Source organism: Pteropus alecto, unplaced genomic scaffold (genome assembly GCF_000325575.1).
Source record: "Pteropus alecto unplaced genomic scaffold, ASM32557v1 scaffold38, whole genome shotgun sequence".
Taxonomy (NCBI): Eukaryota; Metazoa; Chordata; class Mammalia; order Chiroptera; family Pteropodidae; genus Pteropus; species Pteropus alecto.
Window position 1 is genome coordinate 3,579,321 of NW_006442512.1, and position 20,414 is coordinate 3,599,734.

The 20,414-nt window shown below is 38.7% G+C and overlaps 2 protein-coding genes across 6 annotated transcripts in view; one reads left to right on the forward strand and one right to left on the reverse strand.

The window, feature by feature from the left end:
* Positions 1–1,585: 1,585 nt before the first annotated feature.
* TMEM202 (transmembrane protein 202) lies at positions 1,586–16,812 on the reverse strand. Of its 3 annotated transcripts, XM_006922711.2 has the most exons (5): positions 5,048–5,128; positions 4,557–4,812; positions 2,902–3,051; positions 2,440–2,571; positions 1,586–1,980 (listed from the first exon to the last, which is right to left on the reverse strand). In XM_006922711.2, exons 1-5 carry the CDS (start codon positions 5,126–5,128, stop codon positions 1,724–1,726), a joined length of 876 nt encoding a protein of 291 aa, XP_006922773.1. In that variant the 3' UTR covers positions 1,586–1,723. The 3 variants fall into 3 exon arrangements, 1 of the variants encoding a protein (XP_006922773.1); XR_003043369.1 differs by lacking the exons at positions 2,440–2,571; positions 4,557–4,812; positions 5,048–5,128 and having other exon boundaries at positions 1,890–1,980; positions 2,902–2,987; XR_003043370.1 differs by lacking the exons at positions 1,586–1,980; positions 2,440–2,571; positions 4,557–4,812; positions 5,048–5,128 and adding an exon at positions 16,649–16,812 and having other exon boundaries at positions 2,968–3,051.
* A 100-nt stretch (positions 16,813–16,912) lies between these two features.
* HEXA (hexosaminidase subunit alpha) overlaps positions 16,913–20,414 on the forward strand; it is a 24,471-nt gene continuing 20,969 nt past the window's right edge. For 2 of the 3 annotated variants that reach the window (XM_006922651.3, XM_025040382.1), the window contains exon 1: positions 16,913–17,221. In XM_006922651.3, the coding sequence (XP_006922713.1) occupies positions 16,969–17,221 (253 nt within the window). In that variant the 5' untranslated portion in view covers positions 16,913–16,968. The remainder of the gene's footprint in view (positions 17,222–20,414) is intronic. The other variant, XM_025040383.1, reaches the window with a different exon arrangement.

Consider the following 20,414-nt stretch of genomic DNA (forward strand, 5'->3'; position numbering starts at 1 on the left):
TTATTATTTGGTATCTTCCACTCTTACTCAGGCCTGCTTCCTTCTCCTTACCCCACTTAAGACTTCCATTCCCTAAAGATTCATCAACACTCAGCTCCCTGTCAATTTAGTCATAAATTAAAGTATTAAAACCAAATTATAAATAAAGCTTATGAACCCAACGAATCCTTAATTAGTCAATATGTGGGGTATACTTCGTGTGTGAATGGTGACAGTAGGAAGAGGAGTTAGACTTGTCTACATGTCTATTCTTCCAACCAAAGACCCAGGAACAGCCTGAAGAGCCTCTGAAATGAGGCCACTTGGAATAAGGAGGCACCAGTCAGTCATATTGCCCTAAGATCACCTGCTATGACGAGAAGCTAACATGGAGAAAAGGGTTTTCTAAAGCAGAGCCAAAGTGAGGTGTGTTCATATATGTGTTTGTATGTGTGTCTCAGTGTATGAGTACACACAAACATGTCCTGCTAAATCTTGAGAATAAAAGCAGAAATATTCATCTATTGGGCTTCCGTTACCATCTGGAAAAGTTTGGGAATTACTGATCAGGGACTGGGATTATAAGAATTACATAATTGCCCGTGTCTGTTTTGTTTGTTTCCTACAAAGGTGTTACCAGTGACTCTTTATTTAAATCAAAAAGACCTAAGCGCTCATCTTTAAGAACAGCAAGGGGTGAAGCTGGGCACTGTAGTCCATTCCATTGCCAGGCTCGAGGTGGAGAAGAATGTACCTCAACCAATTCAGTAGTAGTGGCAGCTACTAAAGGAATAAAGGGCAAAATAAATGTCAGAGACTTTCTTCATGGAATCTGGTCTGGGTTTGAAAGGGATTTTTAGCCATCAAAAGATCTATGTAATTGCCAGAATCCTCCCCCTTTCTCTACTTACTTAGTCTTACAGGGTATATAAAACATGGAAAAATCTTTCAGCTTGGTCCACTAATATACTTAGGCTGAAGAAAGCCCTTTATCTTCATTTGGTTCATTAAAACATAATTGATGCCTAAGGAATCAAAAGAGACATAGTCTTGTCAAGAATCTGATGGAGGCTGTGGCCGTCTTCATAGAAAAGTACAAACGCAAGTTTTGTATAGAATTTCAGAGTTTGTGGATGCCTGGTTAAGGTATCTCTCAGCCTATGGAGAAGCAATGGGTTCACATAATAGACTGTAAAGGTTTCAAATTACCAATCCTCTTAGGAAATGGAACCTCATGGATTCCCCAGAAGCCCTCCAGGACCTCTCAACACCTTTAGGTGATAAGTATTATTGTTATTGGTGTTCATTCCATTTCTGATAATGATATCCAATTCAGACTCAACAATATTGTCCAAGTACCTTCCATCCACACATAACAAAGAAAATTGCAAACAGAATTAGATGACATTTTTCTCCATGGCCCATTTTAGTTCATGAGATCTTTGATGCCCAAAGAGATCTCTGATCCACACACTGCATCTATTGTTAGTTTCTTTCATTCATGATCCTAAACACTGATGCTTTCTTATAGAAATTTTTTATTTACTAGGTTTTCATTACTTTATAACTATCATATATATTTTGGATCCAACACACACAAGACATTTCATCAGCTTTAATACTGTCTCCTTCAGTAATGTGGACATGATATTACGAGAGTTTTCTTAGAATCTGCACAATCATTCCCAACTCAGTAAGCTTCTCCCCCATTTTTAAGACAAATAGTTGAGTTTTCCTATCACCATCACATTTCTGTATTGGGTAGTTCTGCAATTGGTACTTCTACACTTGGTACTTCTGCATTTGGTAGGTCTGCATTTGGTAGTTTTTCCTCTCTATCACTTAAAAATGTCACTTCAGGCCTTGACCCTTCATCCTCAGTTGGTGGTACAGTAGTCACTGGACCGATCCCCAACCTTGACTTCTCTACAGGACTCATAGTGACATTTTGATCAAGGGAAGGAGCTCTGAAAGTTAGGTAGTTGAGGAAGGAGATGATCCCTAGGGGAAGAGAAGAATTTGAGGTGAGTTTCAATAGACACATGGCCTTTTGGCTTTTAAAATTCTTACTCATCTCTTAAGTAACTCAGTTCCAAAGGCCTCTTTTCAGTGAAGCCAACCCTATTTTTCCACAGCAGAGTTAATTTACCCTCCTGTGCTTTCATTCCATTATAGTATTTCTTACATGGTTAGGATAAAGCTTGAACCTCCTGGATTCAAATCATAATTACACTACTTCTGTGCAGTCTCAGGCAAATCACTCAACCTGTCTATGGCTCAGTTAGTAGTATAACAGGTTACTAATTCCAGGTTTTCAATTCCATACCATAGTGCCTCTTGATGTATAAATATTCTAAATATAGGAACAGTCAGTGCTTCTATTTCTCCTAGATTCTATCTCCCTTTCAAGAATTGATTTCTCTTTCCATCCTTATAGCATAAAGCAGGGGATTGACTCACCAGAAAACATGTTTAAGAAGACACTCCACCAGTTAACATAATAGGCCCATAGGAGATTTGACTCCATGGCATCCCTGGCATGCCAGGTAACCTGTGCCAGAAATAGGATGAGGCAGAGGAGCAAGCAGATAGCTAGGACCAGAAGAAAAGATGTCACAACCCATCAGTGTCTTCAGTCTGCCTTGACTACCACCCCAACTCTTCTTCTGCTCTAGATGCCGTATCTATGGCAGGATCAAATTGGGGGAATTGACCAACATGGGGGGAGAAAAAAAGAGGCTTCTACCTCTCCCTTGGCATGTCACTTAAAGTGTATTTTACACAATAAGACAGGGCAGGAGCTGTCTTGATGTAATACTGAAGAACAAAAAAGGGACAGGAGAAAGGATGAAAGACCCACAGAGAAACTTTGCTCCCTTGACAATTTTACCCCGGCATCACCCTGCAAGTCTATGTTTGTACCTGAGATGAAGCTGAGCATGGATACCTTCAGATCCAAGTTGGTATTCATGTTTCCTTTTCTATGGAGGCAAAAGCTGAAGAGCAAGCTAAGGCCAATGAGTATAGTGAGAACAGAGACGAGGAAGAAGGCCCTGGAATATTGGAGGTAATCTGCCAAGGAGAAGAAGAAAGGAAAGATTCGGTTAGTCCAGTGGGAAACATCTCATGAGAAAAACAGATGGAGTCTTTGAGAAGGGAGTGAGGATTAAGGAGGATAAAGCTGAGCTTGCTATGTGGCATCCAGGGTACAAATAAGGATCTTCTTTCTCAGCGATTCATTAATACCGAAATCTCTTTACTAAAGATAATATACAAATAGTTGTGGGTATGTAAATGTAATTGCAGCTTAATTTTATGCCTATATCTTTAACTCCATTTTTCTAGTGAGTAAACCTCTAGATATACCTAATCATATTGCTTTGGTTATACCCATGTACATGGTCCCCAGTGTGTATGGAAGTGTGCAGCATAGTATATTATCATTTAAAAATCTGTTAATGTCATGGTTGAAAAATTCTCTCGTCATCCATTTGATTTGCCTTTTTTTAATGGTTGAGGTTAAAATAGTTTTTCCTATGTTCATTAGACATTTGTCATTTCTGTTTACAAATAAATTATTTGAGTATTTGTCTTTTTCCAATAATTTTAATACATTTTCATATATTAAGGCCATTAATCTCTTATCTTTCATACTTGTTGCATATATTTTTTCTAGTTTTACTTTTTTAGTTGAAGATGCTGTTGAATTGTCCGCTTAACTTTGATTTTAGTTTCTTCCCAAGATCTTGCTTTAGGATCCTGCCCCATAGTTCCAAATGCCCCAGCCCATGGCCAAATAACTGATGCTCCACCTCAGGGTTGGGCCTAGGTGCACCCCACCCCACCCTTCCCAGCATCTGGGGCCCCTCCTTCCCTGAGAAGGAGAAATAAATGCCTTACTCATGTATATTTTCTTTCATAATACCTGTTTCTTTGTGTAAATACGATGAAGAAACTGTTTAGTGTAGTTATGCCTTTCCTCTAATTCTTGGTTCTGATTGAAAATTCATGATTTGGTATCTTCCAGCCCTCAAAGCTTATTTTTAAATATTTTGTGTTATATTTTCAGATTTAAATTCACATAAAATTTAACATTAATAATTTACTCCAAATAGCTGGCATTTGTTATACTACATATATGACATGCATTTAAGTTCTCTTCTGCTGTTAGCAGAAGAACAAGTTGACCTTGAAAGTTAAATCTAGCAGAGGCTGAGACACTTTGCTTTATCTCTCAGCTATAATTAATCACTTCTTTTCTATTTCTGCAAGCCACATTGGAATACCAATCACATTGCTTCACAGTATCAGCTTATGAATGACAAAAGAGTTCTTCCTAGAGAGTAAAGAGAAGTTTCTCTCATAATTTGGGAAAGAAAACACTCTGGGGTAGGAGGGAGAAAGAGAAAGGGTACACTGAGGACACCAAAGAAAAGGATGGCTATATCCACAGAGATCCATCCTAGACTTGGAAACGTGAGGGCCAAAAGATCTTGGAGGAAGAAAGATGAAAGCCAATGTGGCAGAAAGCTCTGGAACTGTGGGGGGCTGTGGCATTTAATTTAGTTAGCACTCACAGGGTGGCTTGGGTGTGTGGCTCCAGCACAGCTCATGGTTGCATGAGATCCAGAGTCCTGCATAGAGCTCAAGACCATTCTTGATCACCAGGAACTGCACCCAGTTCAGTGTGGACACGCAGATCAGCAGTAGGAGGCTAAAACCACATAGGCTGCCACAGAACATTCGGATGTAGATGTGTGTCTGATCCACTTGCTCCTGCCGCCTCTGGGGTAGCATCGAGGCACTCGGATCTTTGTTGGTGGGGAGGGTAGGCTACAAGGATGAGGGAAATATTGCCTATCCAAAAAGATAACCCTTGATCCCCAAGGTCTCCTCCTCCTCTCTACCTTGAGTATCCCCATGTGGGTTTGATTTGTGGTTATCTATTTCTACCCCTTCTATAAAAACAAAAAGATAATCTTTTCTCTATCTTTAGAACACTCTGACTAGGCTTCCTTTAAGTAAGTCCTCATCCTCCCATCTGACCTGTAGTCAAGTATCTCCTCACCCTTTGGTATTCCCGGTTCCCCTTAAGTTTGGGAACCTTAGGATTGTGGAAAGTCAAGACTAATTGTTCCTCCCTCTCCATCTTGGCAGCCAGTTCACTTTCTAACTGCCACGGAATTTGTCTGAGCACCTCCTCACACATGCTGGCAGAATCAAAAGGGGCCAGAACCTATGGCATCGATCCCATTTCTGTTTTATATTCCAAGTCTGGTCAGATCAGGGAGAAATCATTACATTTTAAGCATGTGCCTGTATGTGTGATGATGCTCTTCCTTCTCCTTTTTCTGACTCCTCACAACTCCTTTATTAAACAAATTCTCAAATATTTTGTCGGCAGTTGCTGTGGGTCAGGATTTGTGTTAGCTCCTGGGACATAAAGATGAATAAGATACAGATCCCTAATAGCAAATAAAAAAGTGTATCTCGGATGGCTCCAAGATTCAATAGCTTGTAGTTATAATTAAGATTATATACATGATCTTAATATACTGATGTGTGTGTGTATCAGTAGCCCAGAATTCATGATCTTGCCCCAGCTCTAAGTGGAAAGCCCTAGGTGTATCTCGACAGGCTCATGAACCTATCAGCCATAGTCCTTCATGCAGCATCTACCCTCTTCTTCCCTTCTTGCTCTAGTTCCCTTTCTTTAATGCCTTCTGCTCATGAAGACATTTAAGGGGCACCCCCACCCCCACCCCCCACCACTGCCACTGCTGATAGGGCTCACTGCAAAAATGTCAGTTACAGAGGCTACCAGCCAATGCACTGAAAGCTACCATTCAAGATACTGCAGCAATGTTGGGTTCTACACAAGAGTGAGGAGAATGCCTTTTCCTGGTTCCACAGCCAGCAAAATTTATGCCCAGAGTATCCCAAAGTCCCCTTTTCTAACAACTCTCTCAGAGCTGTTGCTAACTCCTGTCCCTACAAGGGCTTAAACATCAACCTAAGATGCTGAACAGGTGCCATTCTGTTCCACAGTGCGAATGTCCATTCAGATAAATGCCCAGCTGGATCACCAGCTCTTGTTTTCCACAAATAGATAAACTTTGATTCCCAAGTTTGGGCTGAATCAGAACACCCTATCACATTTTGCTAGCATACCTGTAATCCAAACCACTCCAACTTGAAACCTACTCTTTATTTCAGCTTGTGGGAACTACTAGCAGTTCAAAGTCCATGTTGTCCTCCTTCTGCAAAAGTGTCATTTGACTGTCTCTTCATACTTAGCCTAGTGTCTGGCAAAAATAGTATTTAATGTTGAATAAATGAGTGAGCAATACATTTTTTTTGCAATACATTATTATATAAAGAACAAAGGTTGATACAAAGGGCAGAATGGTTAACATTGTCAGAGGAAACTTGGGGAAGGTTTATTGCAAGAGGTGATATCTTAGCTGGATTTTAAAGGAATTTGCCAGGTAATTCAGGTAGAATATTTGATGCAAAGAGAATATGTATGACTCAAGACAGGAAGCTATGAACAAACAGCACGAGGTTCTCAGGGCACTAGAAGCAGTGTGCTTCTGCTAGGAACAAAATCAAAGGTAAGGGTTGAGGATTACAGATACGAGCAAGGGCTAAATCACAAAAAGTCTTCTTTGCCATGCTATGTGATTTGTTGTCAAGTTTCAATTGCTGGAGTACTCTAGCTCTACTGGCATGATTATAGGAAAGACTTTTCTATCTGCAGCAAACTGGCTTGTACAGTATGACTATTAGATATACATGTTGGCTAGAGAGCTAGATATAGATTTTGAATAGGCAAGCCTGCATTTCAATACTTACTTAGTCCCAACAGTCACTGGCTAGGTTACTTTGGGAAATTTCCTCAAATTCAATGACTCTCAGTTTCTTCACTCTGACATTGGGATAATAATCATTCCTGTCTCATAGCAGTTTTGTGAAGATTAAATAAGATTATACACATAAGTCTCTTAATACAATACCTTAAGTACCCAATAAATTCTATTATTGGTGGCTATTGTTATTATTGATAAATATGTTATTTATATCAAGCAATTAATAAGTGCTCAGTAAATACTATCTATTTTAATTGTTTTTAATTGTCTTTCAAACTTTGCTCGAGCATGACTTTGGTACAGGCCATCCTGAAAAAGATGAAATACTAACATAAATGGAAAGGATGTGTCACCCTTTACCCTTTCACTAGTGGCACTAAACAAGTACATTACTAAAGATGATTTTGTTATAATGTGCAATAACAGGTCATTTTGTGAATAGTGTCTGATTTGGTAAATGATGCAACTTTCTAGCCATTAAAAGAACAGGTCGGTCATCATTCAACTCTCAGACCTACCAAAAGGTAGGAAAGATGCTCTGGCCTGCTGGGAACTTGCTAGAGCCTGTGATACATATGACAAAACAAGCATTTATTCATACCTGACAATATACCTGTGTATATTGCCATTCATCCACTTTAAAAAAGCAATTTGGGGTCCCCTGCCTATGTGGGCATCAGTGCCTCCAGAGCCCACGGGCAAGCATGGTGGCTTCAGGAACTCATGGGGTCTGGGAGGAGCCCGGCAACTCAGGGAGAATGGAAAGCAAAGTCTCCCATGCATGGGACTGAGAAGAAAAAGTGGATGGGAAACTGCTGTCAAAAGACATGGTCTTGAGTAAAAGATAGCTTATGAAAATCATTGAAGGAGAAAAAAATTGGATGACAAGGCATAGCATGATATTTAGGAACTGGAAAATTACACACAAGACTCTATTTAACTCTAGAAACATTAGGTATAATGGATCACAAGTCACATTGGAAACGCAAGAGGCATGCCCTATCATGGTAGCAGAAGGGTGTTCCTTTCCTTGGATATTTGTATATTTGACAAATACAGCACAAGGTGTTTCACAAGAGGATTTTCTACAGAAGAACCAAGATTAAAATGTGAGAGAACTAATATATGTCATTGCTAGCTAGGCACACTTGCACTTCAGCTTCTAGGTCCTTCCACAAAAGTGTTCCTATGAAGGCATTTTCTGCTTCTCTTCAGGTTGCTCTGGAGGACTATTTAAAGAAAATTCAACCAGTTGATTTTGATATATCCCACTCATAATTATAGCAGAAGAACACATTACTTCCATTATCTTTGTATATTCAGTCATGGAGAAAAAGATATTAAAATAATTTCATGGCACTGGAAAAACAATTTGTTTAGAAGAAAACATGGAGTAAGATCTTTGTAACCTTGAAGTAGGCCAAAATTATTTTTTAACCAGGACTTCTGTGCACCAGAAGATACCATTGAAAGAGTAAAAAGGCAATCAGTGGAGTAAGATATTTGTAATACGTGTATCTAACAAAGGATTTGTAGCGAGAATACATAAAGAACTCTTAGAAAAAAGAGTAAAGTGTCCATATAACCACCAAAAGACATGTATTACAATGCTCATAGCAGTGCTTTTTATAATAATCTCAAACTCGAAACTACCTAGGTTCCCATCAACAATGAATGGAAAATTGTGGTACATTCATACAATACTATACAGCAATATGAGTAATCTGCAAGCACACGAGCAATATGGATAAATCTCATAAACATAATGCTGAGCAAAAAAGCTAAACACAAAAGAGTACATAGGCATGGTTCCATTCACATGACGTACAAAACAGGCAAAACTCATCTGTATTGGCAGAAGTCAGAAATACCCATAGGAGGAAGATGACTAAGGATTAGAATGAGACATACGACAGGCTTTTGGGGTGCTGGAAGTGTTCCATTTCTTGAGTTGGGCACTGATTACCAGAGTTCTAGGTGTATATTATATTTTAATAAAGAGTTAAGACTATCTTGAATATATAAATCAAGAATCTTAAAAATGTATCTTTTGTTTCAGTAATTTCATCTCTAGGAATCTATAAAATCAATATTATTATTACAGCTTATTTATATAATCTCTTATCTACTAGGAATTGTGGTAGGTGCTTTATATACATTAACTTGCTTTTGTGAATCAAATTTTTCCATTTCATTTCCTCATTCGTTATTGCTAACATATAAACTATTTTTTCTATGTATTTGCCTTTTATCTGACCATTTGATTGACTCTATTGCTTTTTGTTTCATCTGTATATTCATTTTCATGTTAAAGAAGTCTCCTACCATTTCTGTTTTATCAGGATTTTAAATTTAGAATGGCTGTATCAAAGTCCTTTTTAACAAATATGGGCTTTTTAGAATATGGGCTTTCTCTTTTAATGTATTTAATATAAACATTGCCTGAATACATTTCCTAATGTTCACTTAATTTTGCATTTCTCTAATGAAATATGTTTGGACAAGATACATTATTCTTCTGATGTATTGCTAGGGGTATTTGTTTTTAGAGTTGACCAAAGAAATATTTAGAATTTTAAAAAATATATCCACATATTTAATTTTTTCCCAGTTTTAATATATTATAGTCAAAGAATATATCCTATAGTAATTCTACTTTTTGCTTCTCATCACAAGAAAAAATAATTTTGTAATTGTGTATGGTGATGGGTTCAGCTGGACTATTACAGTGATTATTTTGTAATACATACAAGTGTTAAATCATTATATTTTACACCTGAAACTAATATAGTGTTATATGTCAATAAAATTTTTTAAAATTCTACTTTTTGGAATTTAGAAATATTTGTCTTTTTGCCAGCTTTTCTCTATGTCCTATGGACATTTAAAAACAATGACTAAGATACAAAGTTTTAAATATATTTATGTAGGATATAAGGTTCTAAATTCACTATATTTAAATTATTAATGCCATTATGCAAGACATTCTTATTTATTTTTTCTGCACTTGATAAAATATTCTCAGAAAAAAGTTAATATTTCTTACTATGGATATAATTTTCTATTTTCTCTTATATTTCTTCTGATTTTTGCTTTATATATATTTGTTTCTTGGTTATTAGGTGGACAATGGTTCATAATGTATATCCTCTTTATGAATTGTATTTTTTTACCTTTAAAAATATTCACTTTTGTTCCATTCAATTTTTTTGCCCTCGGTTCTGTCAGATGTTAATGAATGCTCCCCTTGCTCTCTTTTTGTTTGCATCTTCCTGGTATACCTCCTGGTAAACCATTCTTTTACTGTCATCATTTTGATATCATTTTAAATGTCTCTTAACAACATTTAGACTGTTTTTTGCTCGATCTGAACGTCTTTGTCTTTTAATGGGGGAATTTAACCTATGTAGTGCAACAGTTCAGATAAATTGGTCTTATTCCTATCCTATTCTTTGTAGTTTCTGTTAATTACACATTCTTGCTGTTGCCTCCCCTCTCCCTCTTATTTTTCCACAGTGGTCCCGTTTTCTTTGGTCTTTTTCTTTTTCTATAATGATATGGAAGGCATGTATTCTGTTTCCATCTTGCTAGAGCTTATCTATCAATTTTATTAGATACATCTTTTTAAAAATTAATTTCAAGGCATCAACAATAACAACGAAAATATAATACTAATGTTGAAGGAGAGTAATGAAATGAATATTTTCACACATTACTGGTGAGAATGTAAATTTTTATCCTACATTTCTACGTGTTTACAATAACGGGGTGAGGAAAGTTGCCCTGGTTACATGGTTTAAGCCAGGGAGGGCTTAGGGCTGTGGTCAGTCTCATCCAAGCTACAAAACTAAAGGCTGAAATTTCCAAGTGAAAAACAAGGTATTAATGGTGAGAAAGGTTGAAAATAGATCCTGTCATGCAATTGATATTCTCTATAATGGTCACTGTAGTATTGTTTATAACTGAGAAAGTTTGAAATCAACCTAAATGTGCATTCATAGGGGATTAGGTAAATAAATGACAGAACATCCCCACTATCCCAGCTCTCTATGTAATGTTGGGCAAATTATTTAACCTCTGAGTTCTGATTTCCTTATCTACAGGATGGAAATAATAACCTGTATCAATCATAAATACATTGTGAGGCTTAAACAAATTAACATATATAGAGCCCTTATAATAGTGTCTGGTATGTGATAAGTGCACAATAAATGTTAGCTATCATTATTGTTATTATTTATTATTCAGCTTTTAAAAACAGAATATTATGGGGTGTGGGAGGAGGAATAAGAGAAAGGTGGTCAAAAGGCACCAACTCACAGTATAAGATAAACAAGTACTAGGGTTATAATTTACAACATGATAACAGTAGCTAACACTGCTGCCCTATGTACATAAAGGTGTTAAAAGACGAAATCCTAAGAGTTCTAATTACAAGAAAGAAATACACACACACACACACACATTTGTGTATCTGTACGAGATGGATGTTAACTAAACTTATGGTAATCATTACATGATATATGTCAAATAATTATGCTGTACAACCTAAACTTATATGAATTGTATCTCTATAACTGGGGGAAAGCAGAATATCAACTCTTTTTTACATAATACAGTTAACTGAAAAGTTTGCAGAATAGTTGTTTTATGCTTTAATTTTTTGTTGACAATTATGGATGCGTGCATATTGAAAATGGTCACACATAGAAATGACCATACATACTATGTCGTACACATATATGCATAAAAATGTGCTAAAGTGCCAGTAGTCTTTATCTTTCTGGGTTTTATGTGATCCCTTGACACAGGAAAGGGCTCAAAAGTGTGAAGTAAGCTCAGGGAAGGGTGTAAACATCACAGACTGTGTCAACATTTTCTTGTAAGCCCAGCAGATCAGGAGCTTGGGTCATAAAGGTAGAAAAGAAATTATTCTGAGAAACAAAGTTGTAATTCCTGTATAGTCCAGTTTATGGACTGAACATCATACCTTCTATACACAAAATTGTGTTCTTTGAATTTTTAAAAACAAATATGTATTGCTTTTATCATAAAGAAATGGTAGTCATTGCTTCCCCACATATTCCCTTTTAAGGGAATTCATTCCCTCACTAGCACCTGTTCCATCTCTTATTAGCTGAGTAAATCATTCTTTCTCTGGAGAATTGAAACTGGAATACTGAGGGAATAAATTAAGAAGAGCAAGAGAATGAAGCATATATAAGGGTGAGGATGAGAGAGAATGGATTTTGAGAGACTAAGGCATAACCTTGAATCCTAATAGATATTCCAGCCCATTTGACCTTGGCTATAATTAACTTCTTATGGCTAGATGTTTTTGAAGATGATAAACACACCACTCTTGAGTTGGTTGGGGTTCTCTTTCTGGAAACTAAAAGATATCTGACAAGAATATCAAGTGTTAAACCTTTTGTACCTAGAACACGAAGGATTTTTTAAATTTATAAAGCATTCTTATATTACATATTGTCACTCAAAGTAATGAGAAAGATCACTGTTTCTTTGACCTTTGTCTCCATGGTTAGATCCCTAATTATCTCATAATTACTGGTGTGTTCACTTATTGGCTCCGAACAATTCTTTATCCTACTGGCCCCCTGCCACCATCTGGCTAATGTGGATGGATTCAAAGAAGGTTAACGGATTTTAATAATTTTCCTAAGCAAAATTTCTTTAAGAAGATTAGTCAGCTACTGCCAAGGGAGAAAAGCATTGGCTAAATACAGTGACTTTTAGATTACTTGCACCATTACTTCTGTCTAGTTCTTAAGTTAATTGGAAGTTGGCCATGCACATTCAAATTCAATGATCATTCCTTCCTAGAATAAGTCAGTGGGCTAAGAACAGGATGCAGGTACACTGGGTTCCATGATTAAACCACATTCAATCTCGAGGAGACTAGCTGACTGCAGGCATTTCCAGAGGCATAATCCAGTGAGGTAGAAACACCCCTGGTCAGGAAGGCCACCCATATGCGGTCTATTCCCAGCCTTACCTCTCTTGGGCTATATTCACACTTGGTTGAATAATTTCAGTGTAAAAATCTATTGGTGTGCCTACTACATGCAAAGCAATGTACTATGTGTAGCAAGGAATGGATTTAGTCATTTGACAAGCATTTATCGAACACCCATTATGTACCTGGCACTGTGCTTGGTGCTGGAAGTACCACTAATCTTGCTTTTGAGGGAAAGCACTTCACTTCCCTGGTTCTCATTCTCTTATCTGAAACAAGAGAAGTGAACTAGATAATTTCTAAGATCACATCTAGGTCTATAGTTTTATGATTCTCAAAAATTTCTACTAGATCTTTGTACTTCTTTAGAGGGGGTTGTTTTGTTATTGTTATTTTAGTTCAAGCAGAAGTTTACAATAGAGGATTAAACAAAGTTTTCAAACATACATTACAAACATATATTGGTTTGAGTTCAGTAGTACAATGCTTCTCCCTACATCTTTGTTAGAGGTTAAGTCTTTCTTTATGAAATTGTATGGATGCACAATCTTTATTCAGAATAGTAGGAGGCCAGGAGCAGAGTCTTCAAACCATTGAATTCTGACCAACTGCCTAATGTGCTATAACCCTGCCAGGTATCAGACACAGTGAGGACACTCCAGGCCAAGAAGCACTATAGCTAGGGCCTTGACCCAGCTCTCTAATGAATACTCTACATGGGTGAGCCAGGCATCACCACCCTGGGTGCCACAGGGGCTCCTTCTGCCTAGACCACATTCTGTTCCAGGCCTCCTCCTTCTGGACATCTCCTGCCTCCTCTCCCCAGTTCTCTCCCAAATGGGAGGAAGCCCCAGGGCATTTTCTAGGACACTCACATAGGTGACAAATTCTAAGGGGGATAACCAATCCCAACAGGAAGAAAAGGAATCCAAGAGAAAGATCCAAAAGGCATTGCCAACAGAAGTAAGACATTTTAACCAGTGCTTTTAGCACCAAGAGGTCCACCTCTAGCATCAGTGAAATTGGACATTTTGAAAAACTCTATTACAGTAATATGCCACCAATGTTTCCTGAAGCCAAATGTTAACAGATGGCCAAAGTACATAAAACGTTGAAGGGATCTGTACGCTAGGGTGCCTAGAGGCTGTAGCCTGGCTATTAGTCAAAGAAGGAAAATAAGTGTGGAAGACCCAAGCAGGAGAATGAGAGGAAGGCAAGGAGTGAGTGGTAAAGTTTTTAGGGCCAAATGGGGAATTCTAGTGGGCAAAAATTCAGGGTCTGAATGATTTTCTGTATAAGACTTACTTATATACTCAGATTAAGGTTTCATTGATGTCCCACATCCCTTAAGGAGTTTCAGATTATTTCTGTGGGTCTGACCAGCATGAGCATTTATAACCATTAAGCCCAAAGGCCTATGAAGGCTTAAGAGAGCAGACTAGAGTCAAGGTAATCTTAGTCCAGAGCAACCGTCAAGATGCCTGGAGTAAGATGTAGTTTAAGCAAAAGGAATCTCTATTAAAAGGGCCTTAAAAACATATAACTGTCTTATAAATGTATAAAAAATTTTTTTTTGGTCTAAAATTCCCAATATGAGGCCTTGGAGTGATGATATAACCCTGGATAGGATTTCTGATGTTTTCTATGAGTTTATCTAACTTAGATGTAAGCTTTAAGTGGGCAAGAGCCTTAAATAGCTCCTGTGGTAAAGGAGATACTAACATGATTTTTATCAGTATTTCTCTTCATGTACTATTGATTCTAGACAAATAGAATTGCCCACTTTCCTGGTATTACTCCAGATTCTTCAGAGATCTCTGCCTAAGGTCATTTGCCATTTCATTCTATTCATTCAAAAGGTTCATTGTCTGTGTGCCAGACAGTTCTGGGATCTGTGGATCCTCAAGTGAACAAGTTAGACAGTTTTCCTTCTGATTTGTAGTTCTTCTCCATAGATTGTTCTTTTCCTCCACACAGTGAAATTCTGACTGTCTTTAAAACTGTAATACAAATGCTTCCTCATTCATGCATTCATTTAACAGATACTTGTGGAACTTTACTGTATAGAGTCTGGCTCAGGCAGTAAGGATACAACTGTGAAACAAAATACCACTCATTCAGCATGTAGTCTGTGGGGGACACGGACAAGTAAAGAGGCTAAATGAGGGTGCTATAAAGCAGTACCTAAAAGGAGATGATGTCTAAGTGTTTTTCAATGTTTCTCACATCACAGCACACTTAGGAGATTGCTCTTGGCTAAAGATTATTGGCCAGGATGTCTAGCTGCCCCAGGCTCTGCCTGGCCACCCTAAGGATTGAGAGGATCACTGTGTCAGCATGCCTGTACTCCATTCACAGCATACTTGTTGGTCTGGTTTAGGCTAAGACCTGAAGTAGATGCTAACTAGAAGAGTTATTCAGGGCCCTTCGGTCGTTCATTTAACAAGTCTTTATTGAGCATCTACTACTGTGTCAGGGGCTAGGAATAAAACAACACAGAATTTGTTCATAAGTTTTACTCTAGTAGAGAAGACAGACTAATGGACAGGCAATTACAGTGCTATGAGGTAAGTGTCCTGATGAAGATAAGCTCAAAGGGTTATGTGATTTACCCAAATTTGAGAAGTCAGAGATTTATAGGATGGTAAAATGTAAGTTTAGACCTTCAGGTAGGTGGTAGGAGTGGAAAAGGGAGATGGGAAAGGCATTCCAGGGAGAAAGGAACATAGTATAAGTGGGATAATCATGGCATATCTCCTTTTGCTATCCCACAAACCCTACGCTCAGTATGCCATTTTCTTTCACACCTCTGTGTTTTGTCTGTGCTCCCCTTCTCCAACTGGCTAACTCAAGCTTTGGGAACTAGCTCAAAAGTCATCTCTTTTGTGAAAAATTTCACTAGGCAAAATTAGTCATTCCCTCCTCTCTGCATCTACAGCGATAACTCCATTTTATGAACCAAAAATCTGGACACATTGTCTGACAGTGAATTCTTTTTCTAATATGTAAACTAATTTATTAGAAGCTATAAATATGGGAATTAAATCATGTTTTATTCATTTACTAAGCTGTCTTAAATTTAAAAATAGAGAAAACCAAATATTAAATTCTGTCATTATTTTTGTTATCCTCTTCCCTCAAAATTGATGGTAGTTATGTATATACTAACTTAAAGAATTCATATTGTTAAAATTCCATTTTAAACTTTGCTACTATCTCTATGTGAGTCTCTGAACATTTATTTGGGTTATGATGAGTTTTTAACTTTTAATGGTCATTCATTACTTTTCTGATTATACTGGTCAGAGAGAAGAAATTTGGAATAGTATGTTTGGAATATTCTCTCAAGAATCTCTAAGAATTTTCATTAGTAATTTGTACAATTTCTTTACTCGGGTCCAGCTCCTTCATTTTGTGACAAGTGAATGACTCCTCTGCCGTGGTACAGTTTGTGAAGTTTTGCATGGGGGCAGTTACTAGATTATCAAGCACCAAAAGAGGAGCCCACACCGGAAGCAGAAACTGAGATACCTTAAGCTCGCTCTGAAAGCACACATTTTTTTTCCAGCCACAAGTAGATCACATTTTTGAGATCTTGTGACCGCTCCCTCTCTAGGGGAGCCGTTCAGACTACCTAATCCCAGCCCCTTTCCGCCCGCACTGCATTTCACATCACAACGACCTATGGTTTTAACCCTCTTTTCTGCTTCTGAAGTTCCAGGGCCTGGGACGTCCTTTACCCCGCAGCAGGCAGGCCTGGCGATCTCTTATCCCTCGTTCAGGATTCAGCCTAGACGTCCCCCACTCCGAGGACTTTCCTTACCCTCCCCCTACTTGGCGCCTTCCACAGTTAGGTGCTCTTATAGTTCTGTGATGGCAGATATGGCATCTGCGGTGTCCACCCACTTCTGGGCCGACGAGCCATCCGCACCAGAGCCTTCGCCCATGCTCAGCACCCTCGGCCCCATGCCGCAACAGCTCCGAGTTCACGCCGGATAAGGAGGGGCACGGAGTCTATGCTCCCGGGTAGGTGGCGCAGGGCCGCGTCCGGTCACGTGACACACCAGTTATCACGCGGGCGCCGCTCACCTGACCAGGCGGTCACGTGTCCCGGCCCGCTGGGACGGAGGAGACCGGCGGGCCATGGCAGGATCCAGACTCTGGTTTTCGCTGCTGCTGGCGGCAGCGTTCGCTGGGAGGGCCACGGCCCTGTGGCCTTGGCCCCAATACATCCAGACCTCCAACTGGCACTACACCATCTTCCCGCAGAGCTTTCAATTTAAGTACCACGTCAGTTCGGCCGCGCAGCCGGGCTGCTCCGTCCTGGACGAGGCTTTCCTGCGCTACCGTGACCTGCTCTTCGGCTCTGAGTCTTGGCTCTATCCTGCCCCCACAGGTGAGCCGGACGTGCCCTGCCTGGTTCAGGGCTCTGAGACAACCGGCCTTGGGACAACTCCCCAGACTTCTTGAGACGCCCTTAGTTTGGTATTTGCCCAGTCCTCTAATCACCACCCTCTAGTCTCCACTTCCTCCTGCCCTTTTCGTACAGCTGTTTTAGCCTGCCCCAGGTTTAGCCCCCTACCGCCATTCATTTCACCGAGTTGACTTCTAGGGCCAGGATTTCTCTGGAATCCTGTCCTCGGGCTATATTTCACCCAAAATACCTGTTATAGAACTATAGTTCAACCAGGATATCAAATAACTGGAAATACTGTGCCAGTGGACATCTAAGGTGATCCCTCTCGCCGTGTTCAAGTGTCACAGGGTCTTAATGAAGCTGTGACCAGGGCTGGGTAGAGGAGACAAGTGTTGACACCCCAGATTGGTAAGACAAAACGTGAGAAACCTATTGATCTATGCAAAATTACATGGAAGTGTCTTGACACAGCATATTCAGTAAAAGTTTAAACTAGGAGAGAAATCATAGAACACTTCCATAAAGAAAAGAACTTTGAGCACCCACTTATAGTGAGGGGGCGAATATAATGGGCCGGGACTGAAAGGAGGGTGCTCCGGGAAGGATAAAAGGCTTGAACAGAAGCACAAAGGGTTGTGATTGACCTTAAAGTGCTAGTCTGGTGTGTGTGATGAGGATGGGAGCTGGGGAGTGGGGAGGGATGAGGTTAGTGGAAGTGTGGGATTAAATGAAAAATCCAGAGTACTTTGGATATTGGTTTCATCTAAATTAACAGGCTAGCAATATTCTTTAAGGCAGCTGCTGAAAATTGTGTTTGAGGATTATTATTTCAAAGCAAATTGATGAGTAGAGTCAGCAACACAAAGGAATAAAATTCTACTTGATGGACTTAAAATTTAGAGTTTTCTTGAAAATCTCCTGGAATCTAGTTCTCTGGTTATGATGTGTAGGTGTTTGAGTGGAAGCCATATTTATGGTTGGGCCATATGTTCTCATTTGATATAGAGAATTAAAAGCATTTAATTAAACAGATGGCACTTAGGGAGTGACAGTCTCAGCATCAAGGTAGTCTTAACTGGTAAAATGTATTAAGCTGGGAGGATAAAAGGCCTGGTATTGTGTGTGGTAGATCACATATTTCTCTGAATCCTTCATGACAAATAATAGAATTCCTTACAGGGGATTGACACTCAGAATATGTTTATTTTGGTATAGAATAGTTAAGGCCTGGCTTGTGCAAAAAAAATAGATCTGTCATGTATATGGTATGTGTCTATCCCAGTGCTGGGCACTCTGGTGGTTACAAGAAAAGTGTAAGACCTAGGCCCACGCTTTGCAGTCCAGTTGGGGAAATATGAAGCCAAAAGACACAATATGTTATAAAATGCTCAAAAGTTAATTAGAATGTTTACTAATTTTACTATGGTATAGATTAGAATAATTCCTATACTTCTAAATTAAGCCTTTACCTCCATTGCTATAGGACTACAGTTTAATCAAGAAAATAGAAATAGGGCAGCTATAATTAAGGTGCTGTAAATTCCTAATGAAAGAGATTTAGAGACCGATAAACTAAGATGTTTATTTCAATTTATTACCTTCCTGTAAATGAATTGCTCTATTAGTTGAAGGGTTCTTGTCCACTGAGAGATAATGAAAACTGGTTTGGATGACCATTACCAAAGACATACGAGAACTTCCTTCTCTGTTGTTCTTCCCATGGAGCCCTCTGCCCCTTGGAACACAATTTTCTGGGGAGGCTTTCAGATGACTTGAGCTATAATCTTGTTTCCACAAAAGAAAAAAAAAAAAGAAAGACAAATTGATGGAGGTGAAAGCAACATCAATAAGGCCCAAACCCATGTATATTTCTCTATGGGGAAGATTTTAGTAAAGAAAACAACATATGCAGGTTAAATTTTAGCTGACAGCTTTTTGTCCATTCCCCAAATAACTTCTTTGTAGGCGCTGGGCCAGAGTTGTTCTTAATGCAGCACAACTTTTGAGTTTGATCTGTACCTGGAATTCAGTGGAATTCATACCAACCTTTTCTAAAAAACAAGTCTAGTACTGAGGTTCCATTCTGTTCTGAATTCACCTTCAAGGGTTAGCCATAGTCCCACCAATTTCGAAATGGCCTGTGGAGGTGTTTAGTATTTGCTTTGTCATTGAGAGGTGTTTGTGCCAACTGGAGGGGTATGTGTTACATGTTGTTAAACCTGTTAAATGTAATTATTTTAGGCTCTAGTTATGAACCAAGTTCTCTGTTTTGATTATTAAACCACATCCTGTTTACAAATCAAAGATCTGATTATTTGGGATGACAGCCATCTAATGTGGCCCAAATATTTTTTTAGGTGCTTAATGGAGTTGATAAAGCCCTGATTTTTGAGGTTAAGTGGCTAAATCTGATTATGTAATTTGGCCGCATTCTTCTTTGCTTTTTCTGGAACTACTTGATTGAAGCCATAGTACTCAATGGCTGTTATAAAGTTCCCATCCTGTTCTGGTGTCCACATGAACATCTCTATGAGTTACTTAGGATATCATCATCTCTGAACAGAATAATCTCCACCCCTTTTCCCAGTCCTTTTATTCTAGTGTGGAAGGAAGATTATTATATGAGTATCTGGATTCTTTTGCAGCCATTATCAATATTTGATTTACTTGTCCTCAGATATTAAACAAGTGACTAAGTTAATAAGTGGATTAGTCAATTATAATCTGAATCTCCTAAAATACCTCCTTTGGCTATTCCTTCTATAACTATGCCAGGAACATAGTAGATACTTAATTATTTGTTGGACATATTAACTTAAAAAGGCTACTTTCTATAAAAGTTTGTAAGAAAGCTTCATGGTTTTTATTTATTTCTGAGATCATCAATAAGGAGATGATTTGCAGGTTTCATTTAGAATTGATTGCTTTTCTTTGAAGTTTCAAACTTGGAATATTCGCATGTGATTCCAGGGAGAGGAGGATCACACTATGCTGTGGTCCCAACTCAAGTTGATTTTATCTCATCACAGTTGGAGAAGCACTGGAAATGCATCTAGGGAGTGTTGGAAAGGAAATGGATAAGGTCTGGCAGCTGGGCTAGGGAGACAGGGTAATGCCGATTAGTTTTCTCCACTCTAATTGGACTAGGACAAGGACAAGGCATGTTCCTGCT

Coding starts and splice junctions, on each gene's coding strand:
- TMEM202 (XM_006922711.2), bottom strand. CDS start 5,128: ATGGAGAGGGAGGAACAATTAGTCTTGACTTTCCACAATCCTAAGGTT. Junction 3,052..4,556: donor CCACACACCCAAGCCACCCT/GTGAGTGCTAAC, acceptor TCTCCTTGGCAG/ATTACCTCCAATATTCCAGG. Junction 2,572..2,901: donor CATGCTCAGCTTCATCTCAG/GTACAAACATAG, acceptor TTCTGGTCCTAG/CTATCTGCTTGCTCCTCTGC.